This window comes from Zootermopsis nevadensis, unplaced genomic scaffold (assembly GCF_977971745.1).
Source record: "Zootermopsis nevadensis isolate Lab colony 2312 unplaced genomic scaffold, Znev_1.0 Znev_ptg000030l, whole genome shotgun sequence".
NCBI lineage: Eukaryota > Metazoa > Arthropoda > Insecta > Blattodea > Termopsidae > Zootermopsis > Zootermopsis nevadensis.
In genome coordinates this window covers 334,084-360,025 of record NW_028259162.1, presented here as the reverse complement: position 1 = coordinate 360,025, position 25,942 = coordinate 334,084, and the positions used below count along the sequence as shown (strand labels likewise).

The 25,942-nt window shown below is 45.2% G+C and overlaps 2 protein-coding genes across 4 annotated transcripts in view; both read left to right on the top strand.

Moving 5' to 3' along the window:
• LOC110833080 (Krueppel-like factor 7) overlaps nucleotides 1–6,227 on the top strand; it is a 102,930-nt gene extending 96,703 nt beyond the window's left edge. For all 3 annotated transcript variants that reach the window (XM_022070717.2, XM_022070715.2, XM_022070716.2), the window contains exon 6: nucleotides 470–6,227. In XM_022070717.2, the coding sequence (XP_021926409.1) occupies nucleotides 470–642 (173 nt within the window). In that variant the 3' untranslated portion in view covers nucleotides 643–6,227. The remainder of the gene's footprint in view (nucleotides 1–469) is intronic.
• A 1,075-nt stretch (nucleotides 6,228–7,302) lies between these two features.
• The window catches only part of LOC147872094 (uncharacterized), a 51,503-nt gene continuing 32,863 nt past the window's right edge, over nucleotides 7,303–25,942 (top strand). Inside the window, exon 1 of the mRNA XM_087358415.1 lies at nucleotides 7,303–7,665. The gene's annotated coding sequence lies outside the window, so the exon portion shown is untranslated. The remainder of the gene's footprint in view (nucleotides 7,666–25,942) is intronic.

The window sequence follows — 25,942 nt, the reverse complement described above, 5'->3', positions numbered from 1 at the left end:
CTTTGATAAAGACCCAGCGATCGTGATGCTTTCATTTCGTAACTGTTTGCGTTACCATAACAACGCAAGTACATGGTCGAGTGAGGGAACCAATATTCAACACGAGCGGATCGGCGAAGCTGGCTTCACACTGGCGCGGGAGCCTGTCAGTACGCTTCTTAAACTGCCCAGCTTTAGTCGCAGTATCAGTGACTTCGGAGCGCTCAGATTACAGTTCGAATCTTAAAGTGAGGAGCGGAGGTGAAAGTGTGAGGACGTTTGGCTGCTGTGCCGCTAAGAGTAGGAACTGCATACCCGAAGGGCTATACCGTGGCACACCCGTCAAATATCCTCGTATATTCGCGCAGGCTGTTCGTTGCTCCGTTGTTTCACTTTTCCGTTTGTTTAATTATCGTATATTTCCAAAACTTAGGTACTTGAGAGAAACATTCACCATTTTCACACAATTCTTGTAAATTTTTTCTTGCAGGAGAGAAACCGTACCAGTGCACGTGGGAGGGGTGCACGTGGAAGTTCGCACGCTCTGACGAGTTGACACGTCACTACAGGAAACACACAGGACAGAAACCGTTTAAGTGCCATTTGTGTCAGAGGTCCTTCTCGAGGTCCGACCACCTGTCCCTCCATATGAAGCGACACTGAAGCCTCGTTCACACTGACAGCTCTGAAGTATGAACCACCTGAACAGGGCGACCTGCTTTTTTTTTTAGTCTGGTGAGATTTTGGGTTCTCACGGCGGAGATTATGAAGGTGAATGCCTTGTGGGTTGTTGCGCCGTGCAGAGCGGTGGATATCGACCGACGTTTCAGAGAGGCCTGCTGCCTCTCGCCCTGATGACAGGAGCAATGAGCCCCTCTGAAACGCCTGTCAGTCGCAACATCCCAGAAGACGCCCGTCCATGATATTTCGTTATCCCCCGTAGATCGTCTTGCTGAGGGATGTTGGTTGGTATTCTGAGGGATGGAAATTCCGTATCCACTGTCCTTCTTGTATACGAAGATTTCTTCCCCACGTGGCCCCATCGGCTGTTTTAACTAGGACGAGGCACACATTCTTTAGTCTCGGGTGTGATCGGCGTTCTCAAAACACTCCTGACACCGTGCTCGTCTTCGTAGGCCTCGCAGTAAGTCTTTTACTTACCGCCTCCTTTCTATTCCCATCCTGATTGTCCGGTGTTAACAAAACGCTGGTTCGCTGTTCTCGTTATCAGAAAGAGATTTCGAACTGTTTCATTTCGCCGTCTCGGCTGTTCAGTCTCCACCCCTCAGCGTCACCTTACGTGGGATTTGTCCAGTTGGTCAGGTTGTCGGCCTGCTTAAGGAGTCGCAGTTGGAATGTGTTTACGTTATTTGAAGAGAATCGATCTATTTTGCACGTGGCAGTTGCGTCGGGTGGAGGAGAGACCTGCATTACCGACTACTGGACGAAACAGCGGTGGACGCAGCACGTCGTATTTCTATTGGTGCTTTCTTCAGGACGAGGTAAAGACAGACTCTCGCTGTATGTAGCTAGTTAGTTAGTTAGGGGGAGGATATTTATTTTGATATTCTTACGTCACAAAACAGTTAGTATTATTGGCGCCAGTATGATATCAGTTTGTTGGAAATAATACCGGTAATTCTCTGTATATTTTTAAGTGTGGAAGTGAGCAGATATATATATAAAATATCAAGTTAACTGTTGGTTACAAATATATGATAAATAATTTAAAAATATATATTTTTGAAGGGAGTCGTAAATATGACGACGCTCGAAGGTTGTGTGTTACATGTAATATGACTGGGTGCTTGAGTTTGAAAGCAGGTAACAGTTGGCTGCCCTTTGAAACAGTGGACAGTCTGTAGTTTTTTTTAATATTATTATAAGAAAAGCCAAAAGTGACGTAGAGCAGTCCCAGGGAGCCTCAATCAGTGCCAGTGTACTTTGGTCGCGATTATGCTGTCGTTGGTGTGAAGACTGGTTCTCCTCAAAAGAACCAACTTATTTTCACATCATTTCGGTATTTATCAGGCGATTCTGGAACAGGTTGCGAATGAAATTCGCTCGCAAAAGAATTCCAGGCTGAACCCGCATTACTGCAACTTTGAATGGAGTAGGCGAGACTTTATACTCACAGCGACGAGGATGAAGGCGGCCGTCTTCTGGGATGTAGCGTCGTGCACGTCTGGTGTAAACTGAACGATGTTTCACGACACAGCATCCCCGAAAACAGCCATCTTCAGGACGGAATAGTTATGTGACATTCTGCGATGCATTTGGCTTGAAGTCATTACGATGTACTCGCAGCACCCAGACATGATTTCAGTAGCAGTACTACCAACTGAGGCAAGGAGTCTTCTGTTCCGCTTTCAAACTCAACTTTTTCAGCCTGCCTTGTGCTGAAGTTAGGTTTTCTGAGGCCAGTACATTTCCCTTAGATCTCACACAAAACTTAGACTGAATTATGTAATAGCTGCCCTCTTTGACTTGTCTTCCGAGCTTCTCGAGGCGGTCAAGACGTCGCTTGTTCGCCGCGGACACATCGGGCGATGAAAGTTGTCGCTTCTAAGTTACGTTCACTTTACCGCGGGCTCTGTGTCGGTGGTTGTGTGTGGTACCCTCGCGTGTTGGCTGCGAACTGATTGCCTTCGTCGAGAAACCTTCCCACGTGTTCATGCCCTGGCATCTACAAGCAGCCAGATCTGTGTAATATTTTTCCACCGACTCACTCCATGGAGCAGTCTCTTTCTTTATACGCCGAACAGCACGCTCAGATGGTCAAAATATTCCCAGTGTTTTACGGGACCTGAAGGTTCATTCCCTCTTCACAAGAGCCCGCCGCCGGATGATATCTCGAGGAAGTCCACTCCAGTCCAGTCCTTCATGTGTAATTTCAAGGTTCAGAAACGAAAAATAGTTGCTTTGATCCACGGAACTTTTTGGGCCAAATTTTAAAGTGCGGAGCGAAGAAACGTCGTATGTGTCTCCATACGTGATTTCAGTTGAGTGGCCTTGAGACATGATAAATTTCATTAGGAGCGAACGTGTCCGCTGCGATCAGGTGACCGTCTCATGACCAAGTTTAGAAGCTGCAATAAATGGCCAGAGTTACATTTGAACTCTGAGATTAATTGGGGTTGTTTGTTCTGTTCTGTGTGTGTGTATTAGACATTCCATTATGCAGAATGTTCCGATTGTTTGTGGAAGCCAGCTGCGGAGTTCTCAGCTGGTCTCCAGTTTTGTTTCGCCCTACATTGGGGATCCGCGCCTGTGATGTGGAGAGCCGGAACTGACGTCACAGACGAGTCCTACTCGCTCAGAGCGTTGCTTTCGTTCCGTGTGCTGTGCCAGCTGACGGGGGTCGAAGCGTGTACCATGACCGCGGAGATTTTCGTGGTAGAACTCTTGGCCTATTGCATTACCGTTCGGCAGATGTTGCATTTGTTTCCGGTCGCTGAAGTAAGAATGGAAGCCGGCGGATTAAAACACATGACTGTCTGCCTGACGAAATGCAAATGAAAAGTGAATTCGTGCTTAAGGTCTGGAACATCAAAACGTCCCGACAGATGCTTCGACGGTGGGGAATCATCTGGCCGGTTGCGCAGACCGAAACACACCGTCACCCCGTAGTCTCCTCCGCCTTGCCTTGCCGAGAGTTGATCTTGACATTTGTTGCGACTGTTCCTTGTGCCAGATGCTTGGCGTAGTAGCTCAGTGACCAGAAGGCCTCGGTTTCGATATCATTAAAGTTAGGAAAGTGGTAAACAAATCTGTCGTTAAAACCGCAGATCTGAAGTCGAGAGTGCATTTAGCTAACCTAAGATGATCGTAACCACTTTCATGCACCGTGTCTGCGTCCGGCTACAGCTCAAAACCCCTTTGTGCCCCCCCCCCCCCGGTCTTCCGCCTCCACACGGCAGCAGCGGAAAGCCACTGTGAGCCCCTTTGTAGCAAGAAGTTAATTTATTCAATATGTACATAGTAGTGGGAGGAGGCCTTGTAAATAAGGGATTAATGTGCCTTGAATAAGAGCTTTTACAATAATTATACATATATATATTTTTGGACTTTGTATTTTGCCTTCTTGTGAATGTTGGCGACGTACTCGAGGTATTGGACGCGGCTGGTTGTCAGTCCACTGCGTGTTCTGACGCTGACCTGACCTAAGGGCGATCCTGGCCCCCCGTTGTAGTCCTCAATTTACTTGACATGTGTCCCACAGCTCCGAAGGTAAGCTTTTCCCTCCGAATTTGAATTGGTACTACGGTAATGGCTGGGCTAAATCTGTTGGAGAATGCGCATGTTTCATTACAAACTCGACAGCGTTTCGCCTTCCTTATTACGTAAAAAGTTGAACGCTTCGACACACGTCTTGCTTGCTCTTGGCGTCAGGCATTTTTGATTTTAAGGCCCGCACTTCTTCGTACATTTGAGTTGTAACTCGCCAAAGTAGTAGCTAACCTGCCCTCGATACGAAGTGTAGCGGTCCTGCCGTCTTCATTTGTTTTCAGAGAAATCCTAAAGCAAATTATCTTTCTCTGTCTCTCTCTCGTGAGTGGGAGTAGGGTGGTGTGGCTTACACAGTTTTAAGCAGCAGGGGCAAGGACCACGTCACGTCAACCCCAGGATTTAGGCCAGTAAGAGGAGAAGGTCTGCTTGCTGTGTACGAGATTTCGCAGTCTCCCATCGTTCATGAAACATTACATTGTCATTCACTGCCTGTTAGAACGGCAAGAAAACATTGTAAAAGTATTCAGCCAACATTAGTATTATATTTTTTATGGCCAGTATTTCCAAAGAACTGGGACCGATCTGGCAGTTAGCTCCATTGTAGTATTGTATTTTATGAACCGGTTCAAGGCCGCCTTGCCAAATGGCCAGTAACAAAACGAAGCTTGAACGCCGATTTGTGATCCAGAAAGGTTGGCCCTTGTTCCACAATCCCGAACACTGTGGCCGTGATGCCCAGAGCTGTCCATCACCGCACACGTGGTCGAATTGAATAGTTTGTTTCCGGGTTATCGCGGAATGTGTCGTCGGACGTGGAAATAAGAACCAAGGTTTTCGTAATGCCCGCCCTCTTAGCTGGTTATCGCTGCTCGAAAACCTCTGTATCTGAAATTCCGTGTAGTACGGAAACGCGGTAACCCAGGAACCCTTGTCGCTTTAAGTACCCAACGCTTGCTGTATTAATAAGTAGAGATAAACTACAGCTCGTCGTCATGAAGCCATTGGTAGGTACATCGCCTTTAATCAGTCCACTCTTGAAACCTTAACCACTTTTACATTCGTTTTAGCATTTTTCATACACAATAGTTGAGCAGTACATTCTTACACTTTAATTAATAAAAATCTTTTCGTGTGTAACTTCCGTTCAAAGTTACAGGAAGATCACCTTCCAAATGGTTCCCACAGTTGTTGAAACGGAACTCGCACGGGGTGAGGTCTGGCGACCTTGGTGGCCAAACCACACGAACATGTCTTCCAATTCATCTTCCAGAGCTTATTTACCTACCTTTCTTATTAATGTTTACCTTATAAAATTCTGTTCTTAGTCGATGGATGTTTTTTCTCATTAAAGAAACGCGAGTTTCTTTTGTTTATCAAAATCATATCATATATATATGTCAAGGCTGTGGAAATGTCTAGATTTTTATTAGCAGTAACTGTTGTTTCCTTGGAGGCCAGTAATAATAACTTTTCTGCAATAAACGTTCCTGCCTGCTCCCGCTATCCCGATTTATTCCCGAGGCAGTGCTGACTGCTTTGAGGACTTTTCGTCACTCGTAAATAAGTTGATAATCGATCTTATTGACAGAGGGACCAACTTTTTACTTGGAAGGGTGGACTTTTGTAGATAAAAATGGGATACAACAGTGAGTTAACGACGTGAAAATATCAGATAATTCTGGTGTTTAACACTTCTCATGTTGTTATATTGTTACAAATAAAATATATGGTCAGTATCTTTGTATTTGGTTTATAAACTTTATAATTTATTGTAGTGCTCTATCGATATTTTTAGATGTAGACTATGATGTAAATATTAATTGTACATGTAAGTTTCTTGGCCAATCATTTAAGGTGTATTTTCTTGTGTACAATAATAAACTTTTCCTGTACATTTCAAGGACAGTCTTTGCTTGGTACAACATTACGTATTTATGTGGTTGAAACATTCCAATTTGACGGTACAAAGAAGTGCTGTCTGTACTCCTATGAGAAAATAAATCTTATGTTCTTGTTTACTTAATGTTGTTATTTTTATTTTTATGTTTCTTAGATTTACCTTTTATTTAATAACCACAGCCCGAAAAAATCAGATATTTTTAATAACGAAAATTTGTGTAACAATATTTTCTTTCGAATATCAAGGGTAAACATTCCTCCATTATGGAAGTATTACGAATACCTGGAATAATCTGTTGGTATTTGTAAATTTCTGACTTGTGATGTGATTGTACTTATTCCGTGCAGCAAAATACTTACGTGAAAGAAACCCTGTGTTCACAAGAGCCCAATCCTATATACTCCTGAGGCAAATCGTATCTTTAAAATCCATTTTAATATTATCCTCTTATTTTACCTCAGTCTCCCAAGCAGTTTTTTTCCCTTGAACTCTTCCAACTGAAATATTTTATGCATTAATTCGCCATGCGTGCTGCATGCTCTGTTCAGTTCATCCTTTGTTTTCTGACCCTAATACTGTTCGACAAGAAGTGCAAATTGTGAGACAAAGTCATATTTTGCTTGCGTTTGTCTGTCCATACTTTAGAAATATTTTAATAAACCAGTTTCGGAATTAAAAGGATGTTTTTAAACTAAATTCAAAACTGGCAACAAATTTTCTTAAATGTGGACCAAAATTGTTAGTTTTCACATTGTGACCCCATGTTTTGTGACACCGTGTACTCCTGTTGGTCGTATCAGTTTTCCCCATCTTCAGGGTATTCTCTTAAACGTTGGTAGCAGTTACGGGACTGCAGTCTGACAAGGCGTTCGGTGTTTGAAGCGAGAATACATTATATTCAATTAATATGCAAGGAAGTATTTTCTGTCCGAATAAATACTTGAGGTCAAACAGTATATTATTCCAGTAATGTAAACCTTGAAAATATGGCGGATTTTGCAAAAGAAATCGCGGATATTTAGGTAACACGTAGCAACATTTCTGATGCCTAGTTGGCGACACTGTTCACAGTGGGTGTAGGCATCCATAAAGAGGAAGGTAGTGAAAATAGGATGTTTCCTGTGCGCTAGTGTTGCAGTTATTTATTTAAATAAGTTTTGGTGAGCACGAATTTCGTGGTTTGATGTGGAAATATTCGTCGTGTTGCTGTTTCACAGTTTCAATCTGTTATGTTGCTACGATGCAGTCAAGACTAATGGCTGTGTACAACGAATGTCAGTTGCTTGCTACAGTATTATTAATCCTGAAAAATTAGTGCAATGTTTTTCGTCGGTGACTTAATTACTGCATGTGGATTAAAAATTACATCGAAACTTCGCGATTGGTGGTTTATTATGCTAGGGCGTGCATGTGAGGTTAGAAGTCGAATGACTCGACACAATTCACCAATTTTAGTTCTCTTTTCCCGCTTCATGACTTTTTAACCGTGTTATAGCTGAAAGTGTGGTGTTAAGATGGCATAATATCCGGACTGAAGATGCATTCTTCAAGAAAGCGTGAGTACTGTTTCAGATTATTCTGTAGTTTAGCATTGCTTTATATAAACTCATACAAATTAATTAAATATTTCGTGTGCATTACACAGTGCAGCATGTCTTCAAAACGATGACCTTGTACTGAAGTGTCTTGCCCTTCGCCATTTTCAGGAAGTTTTAAGAATTTCCTCAGCTTACATTAATAACATTAGACTGCATAATACTTGTATTTAAGAAACTGCTTCGATAAACCTGACAGAAAAAATTGGATTATGAAGTAACTTCACAGTATAGCAGACCATTTTGTAAGATATATTAAGTGGTGACCACTACAGAGCACAGGACCCCTGCTCCCAGAGAAAAAAGTTGTTTAATATTTCAAATTAAATTCATGTTAATACTATTAATTTGTGATTTATCACTGTGCACATAGTGAGTTATGTGTTCAAAGCAGGTTCATTGCACCTACATTAAGAATTATATGTTCACTTGGACACAGAACTGCCAGTTACTTGTGAAATTACCTGGTGTTTGGTGACAGAACAGAAATGATCTGTGTAATGTGGATACCCATCGAAGGCCTCATACAGCCTGGCCAACAGAACAGAACTTATTTACATTTCATAGGCCCAGGCCAAGGAAGGAGGAGCATGTCATGGCACAAACACAATCTGCATTGTCAATGACAGTCAAATCACAAGAAGAATTACAGAAGAAAGTGTACCCACTGTTGTAGCTGAGGATTTATGGAATGAGAGGAATGAGAAAGGAGTTTACATCTCGACTGAGCCTGGGATTGAGTGGCTTAATTCCAGGGCAGTAATTCGTTTTTTGGTATTACTAAGTGTTTATTTACATTCCATAGACCACACCAAAAGATGTGGAAAGAGTCGATACTAGCACAGAACATGAAACCTAAGACTTCTGAAGAGGCACAGAAGAAGGAGTGAATTTGGGAGGAAATCTTGAATTTCCTACAAGAGTCTCTGCCATTTTTCTAATTATTTTCTATTGCTGTCTGTTGAACCTCCCCAGGAGATTGGCCCTTGTGACTACAGCGTCGAAGTAAGTGATGCTTCTGTTGTCGTGAGGGGCGAAGCTTAGTTTGGGACTAATCTATTCAGTGTGCTTCTCCTTCCAGCATTAATTTTCTGTCAAAATCTGTATTTAAACTAGGACATGAAGGTTGCATCTAAGTTTGGCTGAAATTTTTCAATGTTCTTCAGTACATATGATGAATTAAGTTTGAGTTCCTGTTTTCATGAGTGGGGTTTTCCAGTTTAAGTTAGGCCAAGCAATTCAGTTGTTTTTTCATTTCAATTTTCTAGATTAATTCAATCAAATTTGAAAACATTCGATCTCTGGATGTAAAATAACAATAGCAAAAAGTATGGGTTTGGACTGAGAGTCAGTAAATCATCGGTGTGCCTGAGGAAAAGCAGATTCTGTGATTCTGGGAAAATTCCTGCGGCCATCGATTGATTGTAAAGGCAAATCACAGGAACACTGACTTTGTCTCTGCAGCTTATGAGTTGATATTTCATCATAACCACACGAATTGTTTGCTTTGAGAGAATTTATTGAACTTTGAAATTAGTTTTCTGGCGTGGGCAGAACGCTGAGATTTATACGAGCACTGACATTGTCTTTTACCAGCAGGGCAGGGCAGACCACATCAGCTGTCTACTGACTGCAGTCAGTCAGTCAGTCAGACATGTGACTTAAGGCGGTTGCAATTAGCTCCCAGTCGTCTAATCTGATTAGCTGCTCCCTTCCTCAGGTTCACAGAGAAGCGGAGCGTAACAGTGGCCTTGCAGCGACGTCTTTGGACGCCGTCGTGACAACTGAACCTCTTCGAAGCACGACTGATTAGTTTATTAATTACTGCTTGTTAAGCTCGCCCGTATTATGTATAGGGGGCTTACAAAATGCCTTTACAGTAGCGGGTGTTGCGAATTAAGAGGCGAGGGGCCAGGGGAGGTTAGTCGCACCGTAGAAAGCAGAAACAGCTGTTTCTCCCTGCTTCAGGCAATCTGCCCAGCATTCTGATTTACGTTTTATGTGTAACAGCATCGCATGCTTCTTTCTGGATCCTCCTGTACCGTGAGACACCGCTTAAACCACTTGCATATTTTTATATAGTGTAAATATTTAACATTGTGAGAAATTTCTGTTTTAACTTTTAAACTTCAATCATTTTGTGCGTATAGGCTGTATACGTGTGTGTGTTTGTCGGTCTCTGTTATTGTCTCCTCACGCACTCACGCACACGACAAATATCTGAAGTGGTTTCCTTTCAACATCGCGTGCTTGAGAGTTGTGACCCTTATGCGATAATGTTGCATGTAAACATGATAACGAGGCTGAGCGTCGGGCAGTTTTAAGCCACCAGACAGAGTAATCAACTCAGACGAGGATTTCGGTTCGCCTTTGGTGGTGGGGGGTCGAACGTCTGGGGCAACTTTTTTTTAAAAAAGGCACCAGATATAAGACAGTTTGTGCATGCATCTTTGATCGACATGTTGTATGAGTGAAATTTCTCGGGTGTTAAACTGGTCCCAACATTTGTTCAGTCAGATAAGAGAAGCAGGGGGAGAGGCGGTATAGTATCACGCCCCGGGAAAGGACCCCGGTACCCATTGGGCCCCATAGCCGGTCTGGACGCAGAGGCTAAAGGAAAAGTTCTGTGCCCCCGTCGGGGATCGAACCCCGATCGTCCAGTCCGTCGCTAGTCGCTATCCCGCCTCCCCTGCGACAAGTTAGTCACCTGTAATTGAGCCAATCGAAGGAATCATTGGTATTATCGCCGTGATTGGGCAGAGCTGAGCCAGCCTCTGCCTAGATGAGATTTTGTTCACCGAACTGTTTTGACACCCGTGATTTTGCCTTAGTCTGCATTTCAACCTTCCAGAGTGTTAATTTCGCACATTCCTGCGTCGACATCACTTGACTGTCAGCAGTGGTAGTTGATCGGTCGACCCACCTTTGAAACCACATAGAAGCGTCAGGCTTCTCGAATTATTTCTTTATTTACATATTTATTTCCGTTTTGTAAATTTCGATGCTAGAATTTCCCCAAGCCAAATCCTCACCACTGCTTTTTCTCGTAAAAATTAATATCCCTACCCCGTTCCTGTCGGCGACAGTGTAAGAACGTGAAACTTCCCCGCACCAAATTTAATGCCAGTGTACTGAGCGTTACGTCTTACGTTCTCTTCCACGAATCCAGTTCGTTTACCCGCACGCTTTGGGTGAATTGCACTCGACTGGGATATCAAACACGTGTACCTGTCGGTCAGTTTCTGCGCTATTTCCCAGCCCGGACGATTTAAATTTAAATTTTAAAAAAAGGAGCAGCAGAGTGCGAAGAAGCCTCGACCTGAGGCGAGTTCCTGAACCAGCGTTCCTACAGCTTTTGTTCGCTGCCCGTCTCGTCCGAACACCTAATATGGCGAGAGGTTATAATACGCTGTAATTAGAGTGACCGCGCCCGCATCACGCTCCATTAATTGGGGTTAATGAAAGCGACTATCAACTGCCACGCCCGCCAGTCCTGCCAACACAACGCACTGAATTTCTCTGCCTAACAATCTCGTAGTCGCCCCCAGACATTTGAGTGTTGCTGCCGGTGGAGTTGGACAGACAACTCGCTAAGTAGCGTGCCCACTTTGATCTAAAAAAATCCTTGTAGTAAGTGTAGGCAAATCGGCACAGAATGTGACTTAAATTTGGAGCGTTCTCCTTCAGAATTTCGACAGGACACTCGAGTACACTGAGTGAGGGTCCCTTGGACTGTGGTAAATACAGGACAGTACCGTCAAACAAGCGTAGCCCCCACGCCTATTCCCCCGCCCTCACTATTTGTATCGTTCCCCAACTTCACACTGAAATCTCCACAGTGCCATAAAATAGTTTTTCTTTAAACTTCACCGAACGCAGTGGTTCTGTGGTTGGGTTCAAATATCTGTAGTTTTGTAAGTTGCTTCAGGTAGATGCTGGGACGTTAGAAGTTTACCGACGTTTAGAAAGAAACTGTTGTGGCATAATTTAAGGTACTGTCCCGGAATTTTATCTGATGGACTGAGGAAAATCACGAATAACTTCATTCAGGACGACACGTCTCCCATTCGAAACTTTAACTTAGGATCCACCGAATAAGAAATAGGAATGCTAACCACTCGGCCATGACGTTCGGATGAAGGCTTTCGTTACTGGCAAAACTTTCTGCGTTCGTAGTATATCCTATCCGAGATTCGAACTCATGACCTCAGTCACTAAGACTGAGCTCTTCAGTCGCCACGTCTTTCCTGCTCCTCCCACCCGAGGGTGTTTGTGGCACAATGCCTCTTAAGTCTTCATTTAGTAACAAAACGCGTGCAGTTGGTAGCCCTGCTGTTCACAATGCAGCAATTAAAAATCAAGTTGGTAGCCCCCCGCTGCGGTAGTGCGATGCACGAACGGCCCATTTAAAACACTCAGGGGCAGTTAGCCTTGGCTTAATCATCATTTGCCCGCTACACGATCACCAGTTAACACGTGGATCTCCGTGGGTCAATAAATTGCATCTACATTCAGGCTACGTAAACCGTATAATTAAAAGTCTGTAAGAGTCTTTTAAATTGATTTTTTTCGAGGGGGGGGGGGGGTTATTAAGGGCAGGTATAGAATAAGAATATCGATATTTGCCAAATGGATCGTTTTGTTGGAGATCACGTCGATATCAAATTACGACTTGTATCGATTTCCTTTCGGGATCATTACGCGTTGGTTCTCGCTTGACTGACGTCGTGTAAATGGTGAGATTTCAGGTTCTTATGGCAGCATGTATGAGAAGCTAGTAGTTGCTTAGTCAGTCAAGAAGTTTCTGGTCTTTTATGGGACCCATGTTCGTTCACATCCAGCCCGACACTAGATCATGTACTGGGACTGATAAATCAAGTCAACGCCTCAAACCCAGCTTCTTTAAGGTCCGTTTTGTTTCATTCCGTCATCGACCTCTAGGTCTCCCAAATGATCTCTTTAGTTCAGATTTTTGAATTTGTTTTGCACGTGGACGAAGCTGAAAAGGCTGTCGCCGCGTGTTCTTCCCGTGGGTTCCAGCAACCACTTGTTTGTTTCGGTCGGCGGGCGTGGCGCGTTAGGTGAAAGGTGGGTGGGGGTGGCTCATCTGCCCGACAGAACGTGAGTCACGTCCCGGTTCGAAGGTGTCCAAACCGCAGCTCGTGGCGACAGACGACACGCGAACCCACCGGGACATTTCTTGATATCCAAGATCCCTCAGTTTTTCGTACCGCTTTCCAGGAACCTGAATCTGCAGGTGATTTGTCTGCGTGTGCGTGGTAGGGTAACATTACAGAGACAACTACGTAGCAGTGGACCCCATAAACTGCTAGGGCGACATTCGTGAAAACCACCCGACTGGTAAAAGGATATCGTTGAGAAAAACTGGTCGTCAGGGCAACCGCGGCTGGTGTTAACAGTATCAAAGCCTAGCGAAGTTGTCTCATCCTTCACTAAACACAATAAATGCTCTGCGACGTGTGTGGGATTAAATTAGTCGTAAATTATAAAAAATCTGTCGTAAAAAGACGAAGCAGTCTCGAAGGTGTAAAACGGGTTTCGTATGCCTTTACAGTCCCGCCACAATCGGACGTGGGAGAGCCACAGAAACGTCAGTGCGTACACAAATTAAATATCGCAGGTAATTCGGACCGCATAATTTGGCACAATTGGATGAACGAGGAACTTGCAATCCGCGACATGCAAACCCGCTGTAGGCGAGAAATTTGTGGTAAGGCGAAGTAAAGATGGGAACATGTCCTCAGGGACAGAGACCAGTTGAGCAGATGCACATGTACGGGGCGTAACACGTCCTGCTGATGGAGAAAGTGAGCGTCCATGTTCATAGTCGTCGCCGTAATAACCTCAGATCTCAGCAGTGCCGCGTGTGCCGTGAAATCGGGCAGGGCGGTGGACAGCCCTGGAAGGATGACACCGTTGTGTGGGTGTCGCGGGTTGGGTTGCCGCATCTTCTCACGTGCCACGGGGCGTGGCGACGTCGTGAAGAGCACGAGGCGAATCTGTAATGCGCAGAAAACGGGGACACACCGGGACACCCGCAACACTGGTCCGCATACACGAGAGGTCCTCAGAATGGGAGGCAGGTGTTCTTGAGGCTTTGCGGTTTTCGTTTCGTGTTATAAACAAAATTTAAAAATTAATTGTTCGTTTGAATTTGTTCGATTTTTTTACCTGATACCGACAAACCTAACCGTCATTCGTACGCAGGTTTTCCTCCTGGAGTAAGTTGATTGACTTGCATCACTTAGGTCGCTAGGTTTTACGTTAAGGCATTAATAAATTTTATTCGGACGTTACCCATCTGTGACGCACAGACACTGTCAGATTGCCCAGTGGCTTACGAGCACCTGGTTTTTTAGACGACTTCTGAAGACTGTCTCGTTCTGCGTGTTATGTGGCATCCTGTAGTTAGGGTGGAGATGGTTGTGAGGGTGGAGTGAGTGGGTCATTCGAGAGGCATCGCCCCGCTTGGTTTCGCGAGATCCGGGAACATTATCACGAGTGACACCCCATCTCGCAGAGCGATGATACTTATCGGGGGGGGGGGGGGGGGGCACAGCCCTCCGCCTTCGGGCTGCCTCAGACAATAGAGCCAGCCAGATGTTGGTCGTGAGTACAGGCGCAGACTGAAATGTGGGTGATGTCCGCCATTAACCCTTTGGAAGACTGTCGCGGCCGAGTGTGCCACCTGCTTTGACGTTCACTGTGGCGGAGTTTTCTTACGCAATGCTATTCTTCGCACGGGTTTCAGTTGGATCTCCGAATGAAGACAGTCTAATCGTTGTAAGCGTGACTTTTTGATGTTCGATGAGCTTCGAACATTAAGACTTCAGTTCAGGATAAGGGACACACAAAAGGAGAGAGGACGCCAGCCAAGGCGCACTTTGCATCGAGGAGATGTAAATGCTGGTATAAGACATAAGCGCGCAGAGGGAGTTGGATAATGGGTTTGAGGTCAAATATTTACTACCGAATGTTAGCATCTTAAAAGAGTGGAACAAGAACTTGAAACACTAAACTTTGTCTTTACCATACATTTCCTGCTTAGGTTAGGTTACAGCAAATTACGCGGTTTCATTTCGTCTCCTACAAACTCAGTCAGTACATCCCATACGCCGGGATAAGGGAGTCATTGAACAAATTCCATGTTTTTCGTCTTTTTTGTTGTTTAGCGACACTGTATCAGCTGTAGAGGTCGCGAAGCGTCGGATGAACGTGGTTTGATGGCAGTTGAAATTGCTAAAACGTCTACCGTTCGGTGGAACTTGTCTTCGTGATGTGACTTCTTGCATTTCCCTTCGATTTTAAATGTGTGACCGATTACTCGTCTCTCGGACGGGCGAAGAGATCGCCTTGTTATTTCAGCCGACGTTTAAAGAACGTTTTATCTGTTACTTAATGTCGGATGCTGTGGACCGGGTGTTCCCACGCTTCTATTGTGACGCGACCTTAAATTTCGGAGACAAAAAAAGCAGTAGATGGCGTGTGCCAACATTTTTTCCCTTGTTGATGTTTTGCTGTCATTGATGGCTTAATAGGCAGACATGATAACATCTTCCTTCATAATAACGGACCTGCCGCTAGATGGCAACACGACATGGCTGTAATGAGACTGCAACAAATAAAGGACAGACGCGTTCTAGCGAGGAAACAGCGGAGGATTTTATGTAACACGCGATTAATCAATAACAGAGACGTGGTCCCCGTTATGAGGTCCTGCTGTGACACTGACTAGCCCTTCGCTACAACCAGAGTTGGCCAAGAAGATGCGAACAAAGGGAGAGGAATGCTCGTTCTCGTTGTCTGGGAAACCGAACAGGAAGCTTAGTGCCTGGGAGTTACGGCACAAATTGCTCCTTCCTCATTCCAGAACACTCGTGAATGCGGTGAGCAGTCCAAGATCGGTTTTACATTTCATTACGTAGGAATAAGATCTGGGAAGCGCGATCCTCCATGTCTTGGAGTGAGAGGGGAAGTAACTCAAATGCGGCGTCATTTTTTGTGTAAAATTATGGCCCATAAAACTTTCACTATCTGAAAGTTGCATGCGATGTGTAGGTCGGATAGGGCAAACAAGAAATGCTTCCAGTATTTTGATACGTCACAACATGGAACAAAAACAAGGATGGAGACATGCTATTAAACCTTTGTTTTACTGTTAAGTTTCTGCGACGTCGCTACATTTTAACAAGTCATGATGGTCGTGTACCTCGATCTATCGGTAGAACCGAAAAATGTAAGGCAGTAAGGCATTTGTTACAGGCGACAGTCGAACCGGGCTCCTCCAGGATAAAAGTTAGAAGGCTGGCATGCATATTGAAGCCAAGTGGAAAGCGGGAACTTACAAGACAAAGACGGGGATGGGAAGATAATTTTGAAACTTATATGAGAGACAGGTTGTATATAATTTTAATACAAACTTAGTGGCTGACTTCGTGTTAGGCAGAGAGCGTGCGATGGATGGGGCTGAGTCCCGCACTAATTGCTTCACTCTCGTCTTGCCCACAAAGAATCGTAGGAAGTAGATTCCAGACGTCCCGCTGATAGAGATCTTTGCACCTCGGATCAAAATCATTCTGTTCTCTTTTGTTCTTGCCCACTCACCAAGTGTTTCTCTACCGCGTAGTGGCAGAAGTGGGCGGCGACCAAACGACGCTTTCGGTGCCTGAGACCACGTGTGTAGCGTCGAATTACGGGATAATTAGTGATCGGTGGATCGGGAACGGGGTGGAAGAAAGTTACTTCGAATCCCGTTGTACTAATTATGTAACGTCCTTTGAGGACCCCGCAGGTGTCATGTGAGCGCCCTCTGAAGTTATCCGGGCGCAGTGCTAATAAAGACACGAGCCACCCGTCCCTATAATTATGCAAATTACACTGGCTGGTGGCCTGTCTTGACAGGTTACCGTAAAGTTGATTTATTGTTCAGAAGCTGGGGCCTAAGAAAGGCATCAAAATTGACCAAAATTCATAGCGAAACGGTGTTAGGATCCGCACTTCGCAGGATGCAAAATCTGGGTCCCCTCAGGAAGAAGTACACTAATATGTACGTCCAGCAAAGTAGCGCTGTGCTCTCCTAACCATACGTAATTTTTGTCGCCCTGATGATGGATGTAGTAAGGACCTCCGAAAATTCGGTAAATTTTCTACCAGACTTCACGGCGCTACAACCCAGAATACTTCGGACTCACCGCCCTAAAAACTTCGAATCTTAAAATGGGAACTAATTAATGACGTATTATCTGCGTCGCGTTGCCAACCTTCGGCCTCAGCACACGAAATTTTCCTTCCCCGTCTCATTCATTGTCTTGCAGGAACTGCCACCGCTTTGCGTCGCCTTACGTTCATCGTGAAACACGTAGCCTTTTTAAGCTCTGTGTTTCGGTTTCTTAATTGCGTGAGATGATCAGGCGCCGTGCCAAGTTCCATTTGAAGTAACGTCCTCCGAATCGTCTGCTCAGTGTTTTTGCGCATCTAACACAGATGACGTAAGAGGGGAACGGGTACAATTACAAAATGGAGCGTTACACAACAGTAATCTTCACCTATTATCAGTCACTACATCGAGGAAGGTGGAAGGGGAAACAAGAAAAACAGAACATTTTTGTTTGAAACTTCATAGAGAGATTGGTTCGACTCTTAGTAAAGGCGTTGAAACAGCGTCCAGACGCCCCTAAATGTGCCCACCCGATTAGCGCCTAGGGGTAGAGACGGCCGGAACCTGAAGGAAACCATTAAGTCGGTTTCGGTCGAAGTTGAGTTTCAAAGTTTTTGAATGTTTACCGGAGGAAAGGAAAGTCAGAAATGAAGGAAGGAATAGGCATGGGAAAAATAAGGAGATGACAGACAGAAGGATGAATGCTTGAGGGACGCAGCCATTTCCAGGGGCTCTACGCCCCTTCGCGAAGTCTTGGTGCGCAGAAGAGTCTTCGCGCCGCTGCCCAGTTTTTGCAGAAAACATTTTACACGATTTTTGTGGATAAAACAGCGGGAGTGACAGGCAATTGATGTACGACTTGACACATAACAATTAGGCGCGTGTCCTCAATGAAGAAGGTGGAAGGGACATTTATTCAGGAAGCAGATTACGCCCTACCCACGCGGCCCTATAACTCTCCTGTCTTGGGACTTCGCAAATGATTTCCGCTAACACAAAGGAACCGACGTGTTAAAGTAGATGTTGGTTGCATGTTTAGGGTTCCGTTGGAACATTCCCTTTATGGGACGGTTAACGAAGTGGTCATGTCTGCACGTCCATCGCTAGCTTCAATTACGGCCGATCTGAGTGAAAATCGGTACGAAGACCATGCCACTGGAGGTCATGTCGTCAGCCTCACTCACGTGAACTTTGAAGTGAGGGCAACTCAGATTGCCTTTGAGGTAAACGGTAAACAGGAACATGGTTGCTGCCCGTAGTATTTAGGCGCTGTGGCATCACGTGTCAGATTTTTGACTAATTTATTGGTTTTAGGGGATGAGGTTGTCGATGTTGGGACTTAGAGGTTGGTACGCCGTGTTGACTTATACGTAGACGTTTTGAAGAAACGAGAGTTACTTCAGCCCTGATGATGTAGGTACTATATTTCTCCGAAACGTATCTACCCACAAGGACACACGGCGTTAGTACCCAGAAGACCAACATTGCCATAAGATTAACTTGAAGTAAAGAATAAAATATAAATTAGATTGAAGAATATTTAGTAATTTGTTGTTTGAAGACGGATCGAATGTTCGTTGTCGAGAGGCGAGTAAGAAGTTTACGAAGTGCGTGTTCGTGCTGAGATTTCCGTCTTGATGCCGTAGTTTGCGTTGAGGGGCCGAGGGCAAGTGAACGACGCCTCGGTGATGGGGTTGAGAGAGGAGCGGGAGTCACGAGTTGCTTCAATTAGCGCGACCTGAACAAGTGCAGAGACGAGGCAGTGTCTCAATCGGCAGAACGAGGACGAACAGTAAGTGAGGATCAGCCACCGACAGTTCTGCTTTCACTTTCCCATGGTTCGAGCGAGCGACCGCTTGTGGAGCAATGCTAAGGCTTCATCGTCCCACAGTCGCGTTCGTGCAAAACAGAACTCGCTCGAGCCCGTACCGTGTGAATGTCGTTGCCTGCCCCGACCGATGCTTCCACAGTTCCTGCAGGTGAATTCCAATTAATCCTGCAGTTGATACAGCGTCTTCTGATGATGAACGTACCTTTCTGTATTCAGTATCAGGCCATGCAAATTGCCTTCCGCCCTTCAAACATTCATTTCGTACGCCGATGTGCTGTCAGACCACACTTTCGTACTAACGAAACTTCACTGCATCCCGACAGAGGTCAGCGGCTGTCTGCGCAACATCATAGTGCTTCTGCCTCTCTCTGTCTGGCTGTTAGGTAGAATGGTGGGCCGTCAGTTGCTTATCTCGCCTTGGTCGGAATATGCCGTGTAAATGTGCGAACCAATTATTCGTACCCGTTATCTAGAGCTGTCTGAGGGGCGGGGAAAGGCGAAACTTTGGGTCCAGGTGCCCTGCACGGGGTGGGAAACCTGAAGGTAAGACGCCACTTGGAAGACTTAAACGTAGAAGGGAGAATAATATTAAAATGGAGGTGGTGTCGACAGCATTCATCTCGCTCGGTTGGGGTCTGCTGTGAACACAGAAATTCTGCTTAGGGTTCATAAAATGCGCGTAGTTTCCTGACTAGCCGAGATTCGTTCAGTTGGTCACTGGGTGACTAAATTGTCTGCAGGTTTAGGCATCGTTTCTCGTTCTTTTTGAAGTCGCGCGTTTGTAGATGTTGGCACTTGGCAGCACAAATACGTGGGCGTCACTCCTCTCATTTTTCGTAATCGCGTCTGTCGCTAGTGACGAAACAATCTTGCATCCATGAAACCACTTCAGCGAGCGAAGGTGTCGACAGGCTTCATTCCTCAGGCTAGAAGTTCGAGAGGCATTTTGCTTTGGGTCATAAGACTGTTTATTCATGGAGATTCTGTGAACGGATCTGAGAACAGAAGTTGTTCTTACTGGCGCACACCTGCGGTTCGAAAGGTGAACGTCGCCATAACAATTTGACATCGTCCTGTGCCAGCTCGTTCCAATCCACGTCACACCAAACTATGTCACTGTAATATGTTTAGAGCTTACTTCCCTATCTTAAGAGAGAAAAGTTGGCTTAGGAGATGAGGATGTCACCTGCGTCTCTTCCTTTTCAACATTTGACCGAATTTCACGAAATTTTACATGAATGTAATGCCTCTGGACGCTCTGGATACGTGACCAAACTAGCACTTTTCGTATGTCTGCAGTGAAAGTACTAACATGGCTGCCGTACTAAGTTGAGGTGGATGCGACACTAGCGGCGCGTAGTGTGTGACCCTTAAATTACTTATGAATATACAGCTTCGAATATTATGGAAGTTTTAATGAAGCAAGTTAATTTATAAATAATTTAAAAGTGATACACCGAGGCCATACGAATATTGTAATGTAGTTTTCAGTCTGACTGCGATAGGGAACACATGTGAAATTTGATTTATTGAATGATTCCTAGAAAACATACGAAGTATCACAAACATGGCAACCGTGCGAAAGTTTGTTATTCCATCCGATAAAGATAACGCAGTTGGATTATGTATTAACGTAATGTTTTTCTTTTAAAGAATTAAAACCTGCCATCTACAAATAAATTTACAGTTTCGGCTGTAAAGAAACTCTGTCCAAGAGTAGGCTTCGAACGTGTGACCATCTGCACACGAGCTCAGGGCCCTAGCCCGTGAGCTAAGTTGCCCTTCTTTCGCTGTGTTTTGAAATTGCACAGCACTGCCTAAGCCTAACACGAGATGTGTCGGTATGCAACGTGAATGTGATTTAGTCCCTTGTTAACCGCAACGCCCGTTCCCCCCACTTCGTTCTTTCAGAGACCTGAGGACTTCGCCCATTAAAAATACGCAGTGCATGCAATTCCGAAATGTTAGTTTCTCCACTCCGACAATAATATTTCCGCAAAACACACGCAGAAATACGAACCTGGACATGATATCACACACTGTACTCAGTGCCTACGGATTATTTATACATTCAAGGGGCGTAGCACTTGTTTCATTGTGTGCCCTGAACTATTACAGGATTACCCTGGAGCTGCTACATGAGTCTGAACTTTATTTGATGTTAATGTTTGAAGCCAAGTGACACGCAGCCTGTGACTGACAGACGCCATTCTCGACTTTGCGCTGGAATGAAGACATGGGGAGTCCATGGGCGTCTTGCGGAACTATGAAATTGATAAACCTCGCGGTTCTTCACTGTGTCTCAAGTAGTGGTCTGCGATCTGTGAGTGGCCCGCCAGCATCCTGTATCACGTGTCAGTGGATTTGATCCCTGACACGTGCTTATTATTGGCCTCGGACTAGAAATGAACTTCCGGTGTTTAGGGCAAGGGTTGGCCCTCGTGCCACGGGGTGAGATACGTGTTGGAAAAACAGGGAATGGAGTGCAAATTAACATTGTTCTGACGGTTGTTAATGGCGAATTTTAATAAAAGGATCGATAAACTGACATTTTTCGGTGGAGGTTCTTCAGAAGTGCTGAAGTAAGTTTGTTGGCTCCTGAAGGAAGATTTTTTTTCAATGACCTGGGACTTGCAGAGCGCGGATTGAAAAATATCTACAGCTGCTCGTATTTGCAAGCGAGCAGCTGGGACCAGGGCAGAGACGGACGCACCGGCGTAGTGTTTGAGCTTCTGGTAACGGAGCTGCAGTGTTTGTCACTGCACCCTTCTCGGCGCAGTCATCTGTTTCAGCACGCACTCCGAAGTTCACACGGCGTCACCAAACAGAAGACTGACGAGGATCGTGCCAGGGGCCTGAGAGTGCACACAGGAAATTCTTCCGTGTCGTGACTCTTTGGTGTTTGCGTTATTCTTCACTGAACGTAAATAAATTCGCTCGCTGCACGACGTGCGGGCACCCAAACTGGCCTTGTGTGACGTACCCCACACGTGGCTGTTGGACCTCCACCTCCTGTCACCTACTTGTTGTAAATCTGTGCTCTGGACGCTTCGGGGAAGAGTAGTTAAGCTAGTCGAATTTCATCCAGTCCCTATCCTCGGCCATTTGAACCCAGGTCACGTCATGTTTCTCGAAGTCTTATTTTAGTATCGTCTTTCCGTCTATGTCTTGTTCTCTTTTAAAACCTTTTCCCTAAAATTCAATCCTCTTGACATGTAATTGCTCGCATGAGGAGTACAGACTATGGAAGCGTTCATTGGCTGCGTGTGTAATAGTCCCCTGGTGTAATTTCAGTGTGTAGTCGAAGAGCACAAAAGTGCGAACATCTCAGCACGACTTAACGACGTGTGACGGCAAGATACTTGAACCGTAGTGTAACTGAAGAAGAATGGAGCTGTCTGATGCCTATCAGAGCTTGCTGCCTGCTGCGCCTGTAGACTGGACAACAATCATAACAGTTCTGCTACTGCCTCGAGAATCGCTTCCTTCATTTAAGCTCCTTTTCAGAAGTAATCTGCGAGCAGTGACGTATAAATCGGCACGTCTTTGTTACGACGTTCCTGGCCCCCTCGTTGTGTCCGTCTCTCTTTCCATCATCTTCCCGTGCTTTAATTTTTGTTTCGCTACTCTTTTTCTTGTTCGGAAAACTGAAGTTTGCAGGGCTTGTGGTTTGTTTGACCTCCGATGGCATTACGTTCATACCAGTTTTCAGGACGACCCGTTGTGCGTTTCAAAGGTTATCAAAGATCCAGACCCACACACACACACACGCGCGCGGTTGCCATGGCTTTCGGAAGCAGACGCTGTTGTAAGGTGTCAGGCGTCATGCAAATTTAGGGAAACTTCATTAACTTCCTGAGGGCAGGTGTGAAGTCAGGGGTGTGATCGCCGTCAACCTTCGGCGTGCTGCTTCAGTAATCTCGACGGTCTCGTGATAAGTGAGCAGTAGACGACAGGTCCTTAAGGACTTCTACCTCAGTGAAACTCCGATGCAATTTATTCATTAGCACGGACAAAAGCGTTAAAATGTTCCTAATAACATTTCCACTTGCTTTGCAGGGGTTCCGTCCATCATGTTGGCACTTATACGAAGCCAGTACAGTGCAGTGCAAAATTTTTGTTGCTACGTGTGATTGTGTATGGAATTTCACTGTGCCAAATGGCTGATGCTCTAAGAGTGAGGTAGTCACTTAGAGGAGAGAAAGACAAATCGTGGCGAGTGTGCTTAGCCACTTGTAAGTCAGGTTTGCTACGACAAGAAATGCGTGCGCGGATGCTTAACTTATGGCAAGTGCTGTACACGAGCGACAGAGGTGATGCTGGTGAAGTGTTGCAACATTGTAGCCATAAGAGCAATCGCCTACTGTAAGCAGCGAATCCACGATGTTCGGTAGCTCATTAGCCCCTTAACGCAACCACCCAACTCACTTCTTAGCGCACGAAAGCCCCAAGCACTCATTTCGCCCTTGTGCTGCGTCTTTGTTTGTTATTTATGAGTGTAACAGGTAGCCAGCAGTGTTCCAGCTGAGCGACTGTCATGTATAGATACGCCGTTAAAAACTGAACGCCTGCAGCGACCGGTAGCTGAGGCTGCGTTGCGGTTTTAGACTGTGCACTTCGGCGAAACTGTCGGCCGAGTGAAATCGGCGAGATTCGACGTCCTGCCCGCGGTGTTGGTCTTCTGCCTCGTAACGCCGTGCTCACTTGCAGATAGACGACGGAAGTTCCGGTGTCGTACGCGCATTCCCCATGTTCAGGGCGGAACGCTGGAATCTACCGACGTGAAACAACACAGAATTCCCGTCCCAGTTTTGTGTTCTGAACACCTAAGCGCGAGTGACCTGTGTAATCGAATATCGATATATTACCACGGCTCTTCGTCAGAGAACATTCTAATCGGCCACTGCTGTTCTTGTTCAGTACTCATTAGTTTATTTTACGCAATGAAATATAACGTATACAGATGATAAAGCGTCGTTGAATAACGTATGAACGAACTGCAGTCATGAACTCTTAAGGGCTCCTCCTAAATGCCGCGTGTATCACATGAAGTTTAGGAATGAAACTTCGTTTCTTACGGATAATTGCGTGCGGTTGCGCAGATGACGGACGACTTCGTAGTGACTCGTGCATTACGAGCGACGGAGAGTAATTCATGTTCTCGTAGATTTGTTATGATGGCTGGTATGCGGTATGAAACGAGAAGTTAATTGCGTTTAGTGCAGAATTTATTTGTTGTTTCAGACTGCAAACCTGACTAATTTGCAATGCAGTAAGCTTCAACTGCATTGCGAACTGGAAATTCCTGACTTGACAAAGGCTTCAGCGACGTAAACGTGGATCAGTGTATTAGCCGCCTTTCTCCAGCCACCGGAAGCCAATCCGTGCGACCACTAATTCTGGGAGCTGCGTCTTTAGAAGAGGACACAAGTAGCCCCGCTCTGAATTAATTAGGCGTGACTAAATTGACGCCTATTTCTGCGCATAATTTGCAGTAATATAAATTCTCGCTAAGTGAAATTTATAAGACAGGGTGCCAGAGTTTCGAACACGTGACACGATTCTGATATTTGTTTTCCGACGCACTCCGACACCAAATCTCACATGCCTAGTCTTGGTGAGTCACTGAAATTCTGCATCAAAGAAGAGACATTTTCTACGCGCTGTTTTTACTGAAATGTTGGGAAATTTATAAACTGCGCATAACTCGCGGCTGAGCACCGTGACGACATTTGTTAGCCGGTGACCGGCGAGAAACCGCGTTAAGTCTGCACAGGCCGGGAAAATTCAGACGTAATTGAACCGTGGACACTCCAGAATGAATGTTGACGAAGAATGATGTTAAAAAGATTGTTAAGCTAACCCGAGTTACGTTCATGTAAAAGTCTCCCTTTTGTGTTAAGTTTTTAAACAGAAACGTTTCGGAACATGTTGCTTGCTTCCGTGGTTTCACTGTTTTACGCTTTGAAACGTAAGAAAATGTTAAAACTAATTCGGCAAGGAGACAAACAAAGAACGTAAAAGTAATGTCAGTCGACCGAACGAACACACCGGTCTATCCCCACGTTGGCAGACCCAGTCTCTTCCCGAAGCGGTAATGTATGGAGCGTATGATTGACGCCATTTTGAATACCCGAGACCTTACGATAATTATGCGTATCGTGTATAATATGAAGCTGGGTACATTACTTATTAAGAGTAGTGGCGAACTGGCCGTCGTGACCGGTCCCCGAACAACAGTGATCGACGCTTCTGAACACGCCCTTGGACTTAACACGCCAAGCAGAGGCGAGGCCTCTACACACGAGCGCATCCCGGACTCTGTGCTCGAGCGTGGTTTCCTCACATTTGCCCGTCTGTACGAGGCCGACCCATGTTACAGACTCCTGCTCTGATCTTTTAAATTGTACTGCAATTTGGTTCAAATTGTGGATCTTTGTTTTTCACGCCGAGCTAAGCTGGACTGGTGTTGTCTGAGAGCAAAATTTGCGTAACACTGAATGTGCGATACATCATTACGCTCAAGCTTCGTGATACATGACTGCGCCATTCGTCTCAGCTGAGGTCTGAGCCGCGTATTCTAATAGAACAGCGTAACAACATGGCCTGTAAACACAATATCTATCACTGTGCCGCACGCATTTAAAGATTCGCTAAAACAACTTCAAAGCAGTCCATTCAAATTCGTTTGCAGGAATTGCGTCCACTCACTAGAACATCGAATCTTTGCAGTCCTCTTTTCAGCTGATTAAGAATTAAAATTTTCGTCCTTCGTCCTGCGTTGAAAATCAGAGTCGAAAACAAAATCATTAGCTCACGTGACAATTCCGTTTCTCTCAGCGGCGAACACGAAGGCGGCTGAATTTTGGGGCGTTGTGCCTGGAATATGTTTACCGACGTTTCAGAGATACCAGCTGCCTCCACCACCAAGGCGAATTTTAAATCCCCGCTGTCCAAAAGTTTCAGAAACTTCTTCATCGACAAGGCATTTTCAATCGGCGTGACAACAGACGTTTCGCTGCATTTTTTAAGGTAGCACTAGACTGCAAATCGGCGTATTATTCTGCCTGGCCTACTGAGAATTAGCGTGATAGCCCTAGAAAACCGAAGTTAATTATCGTTTGCAGGAGACTGATGCTACATCCGTGTTAGGCTGAACGTGATCCTGATAGACAGCAGGGGAAAAAAAGAGGATTTTAATTCCTGAAGAGCAAATAGGATAATAACCG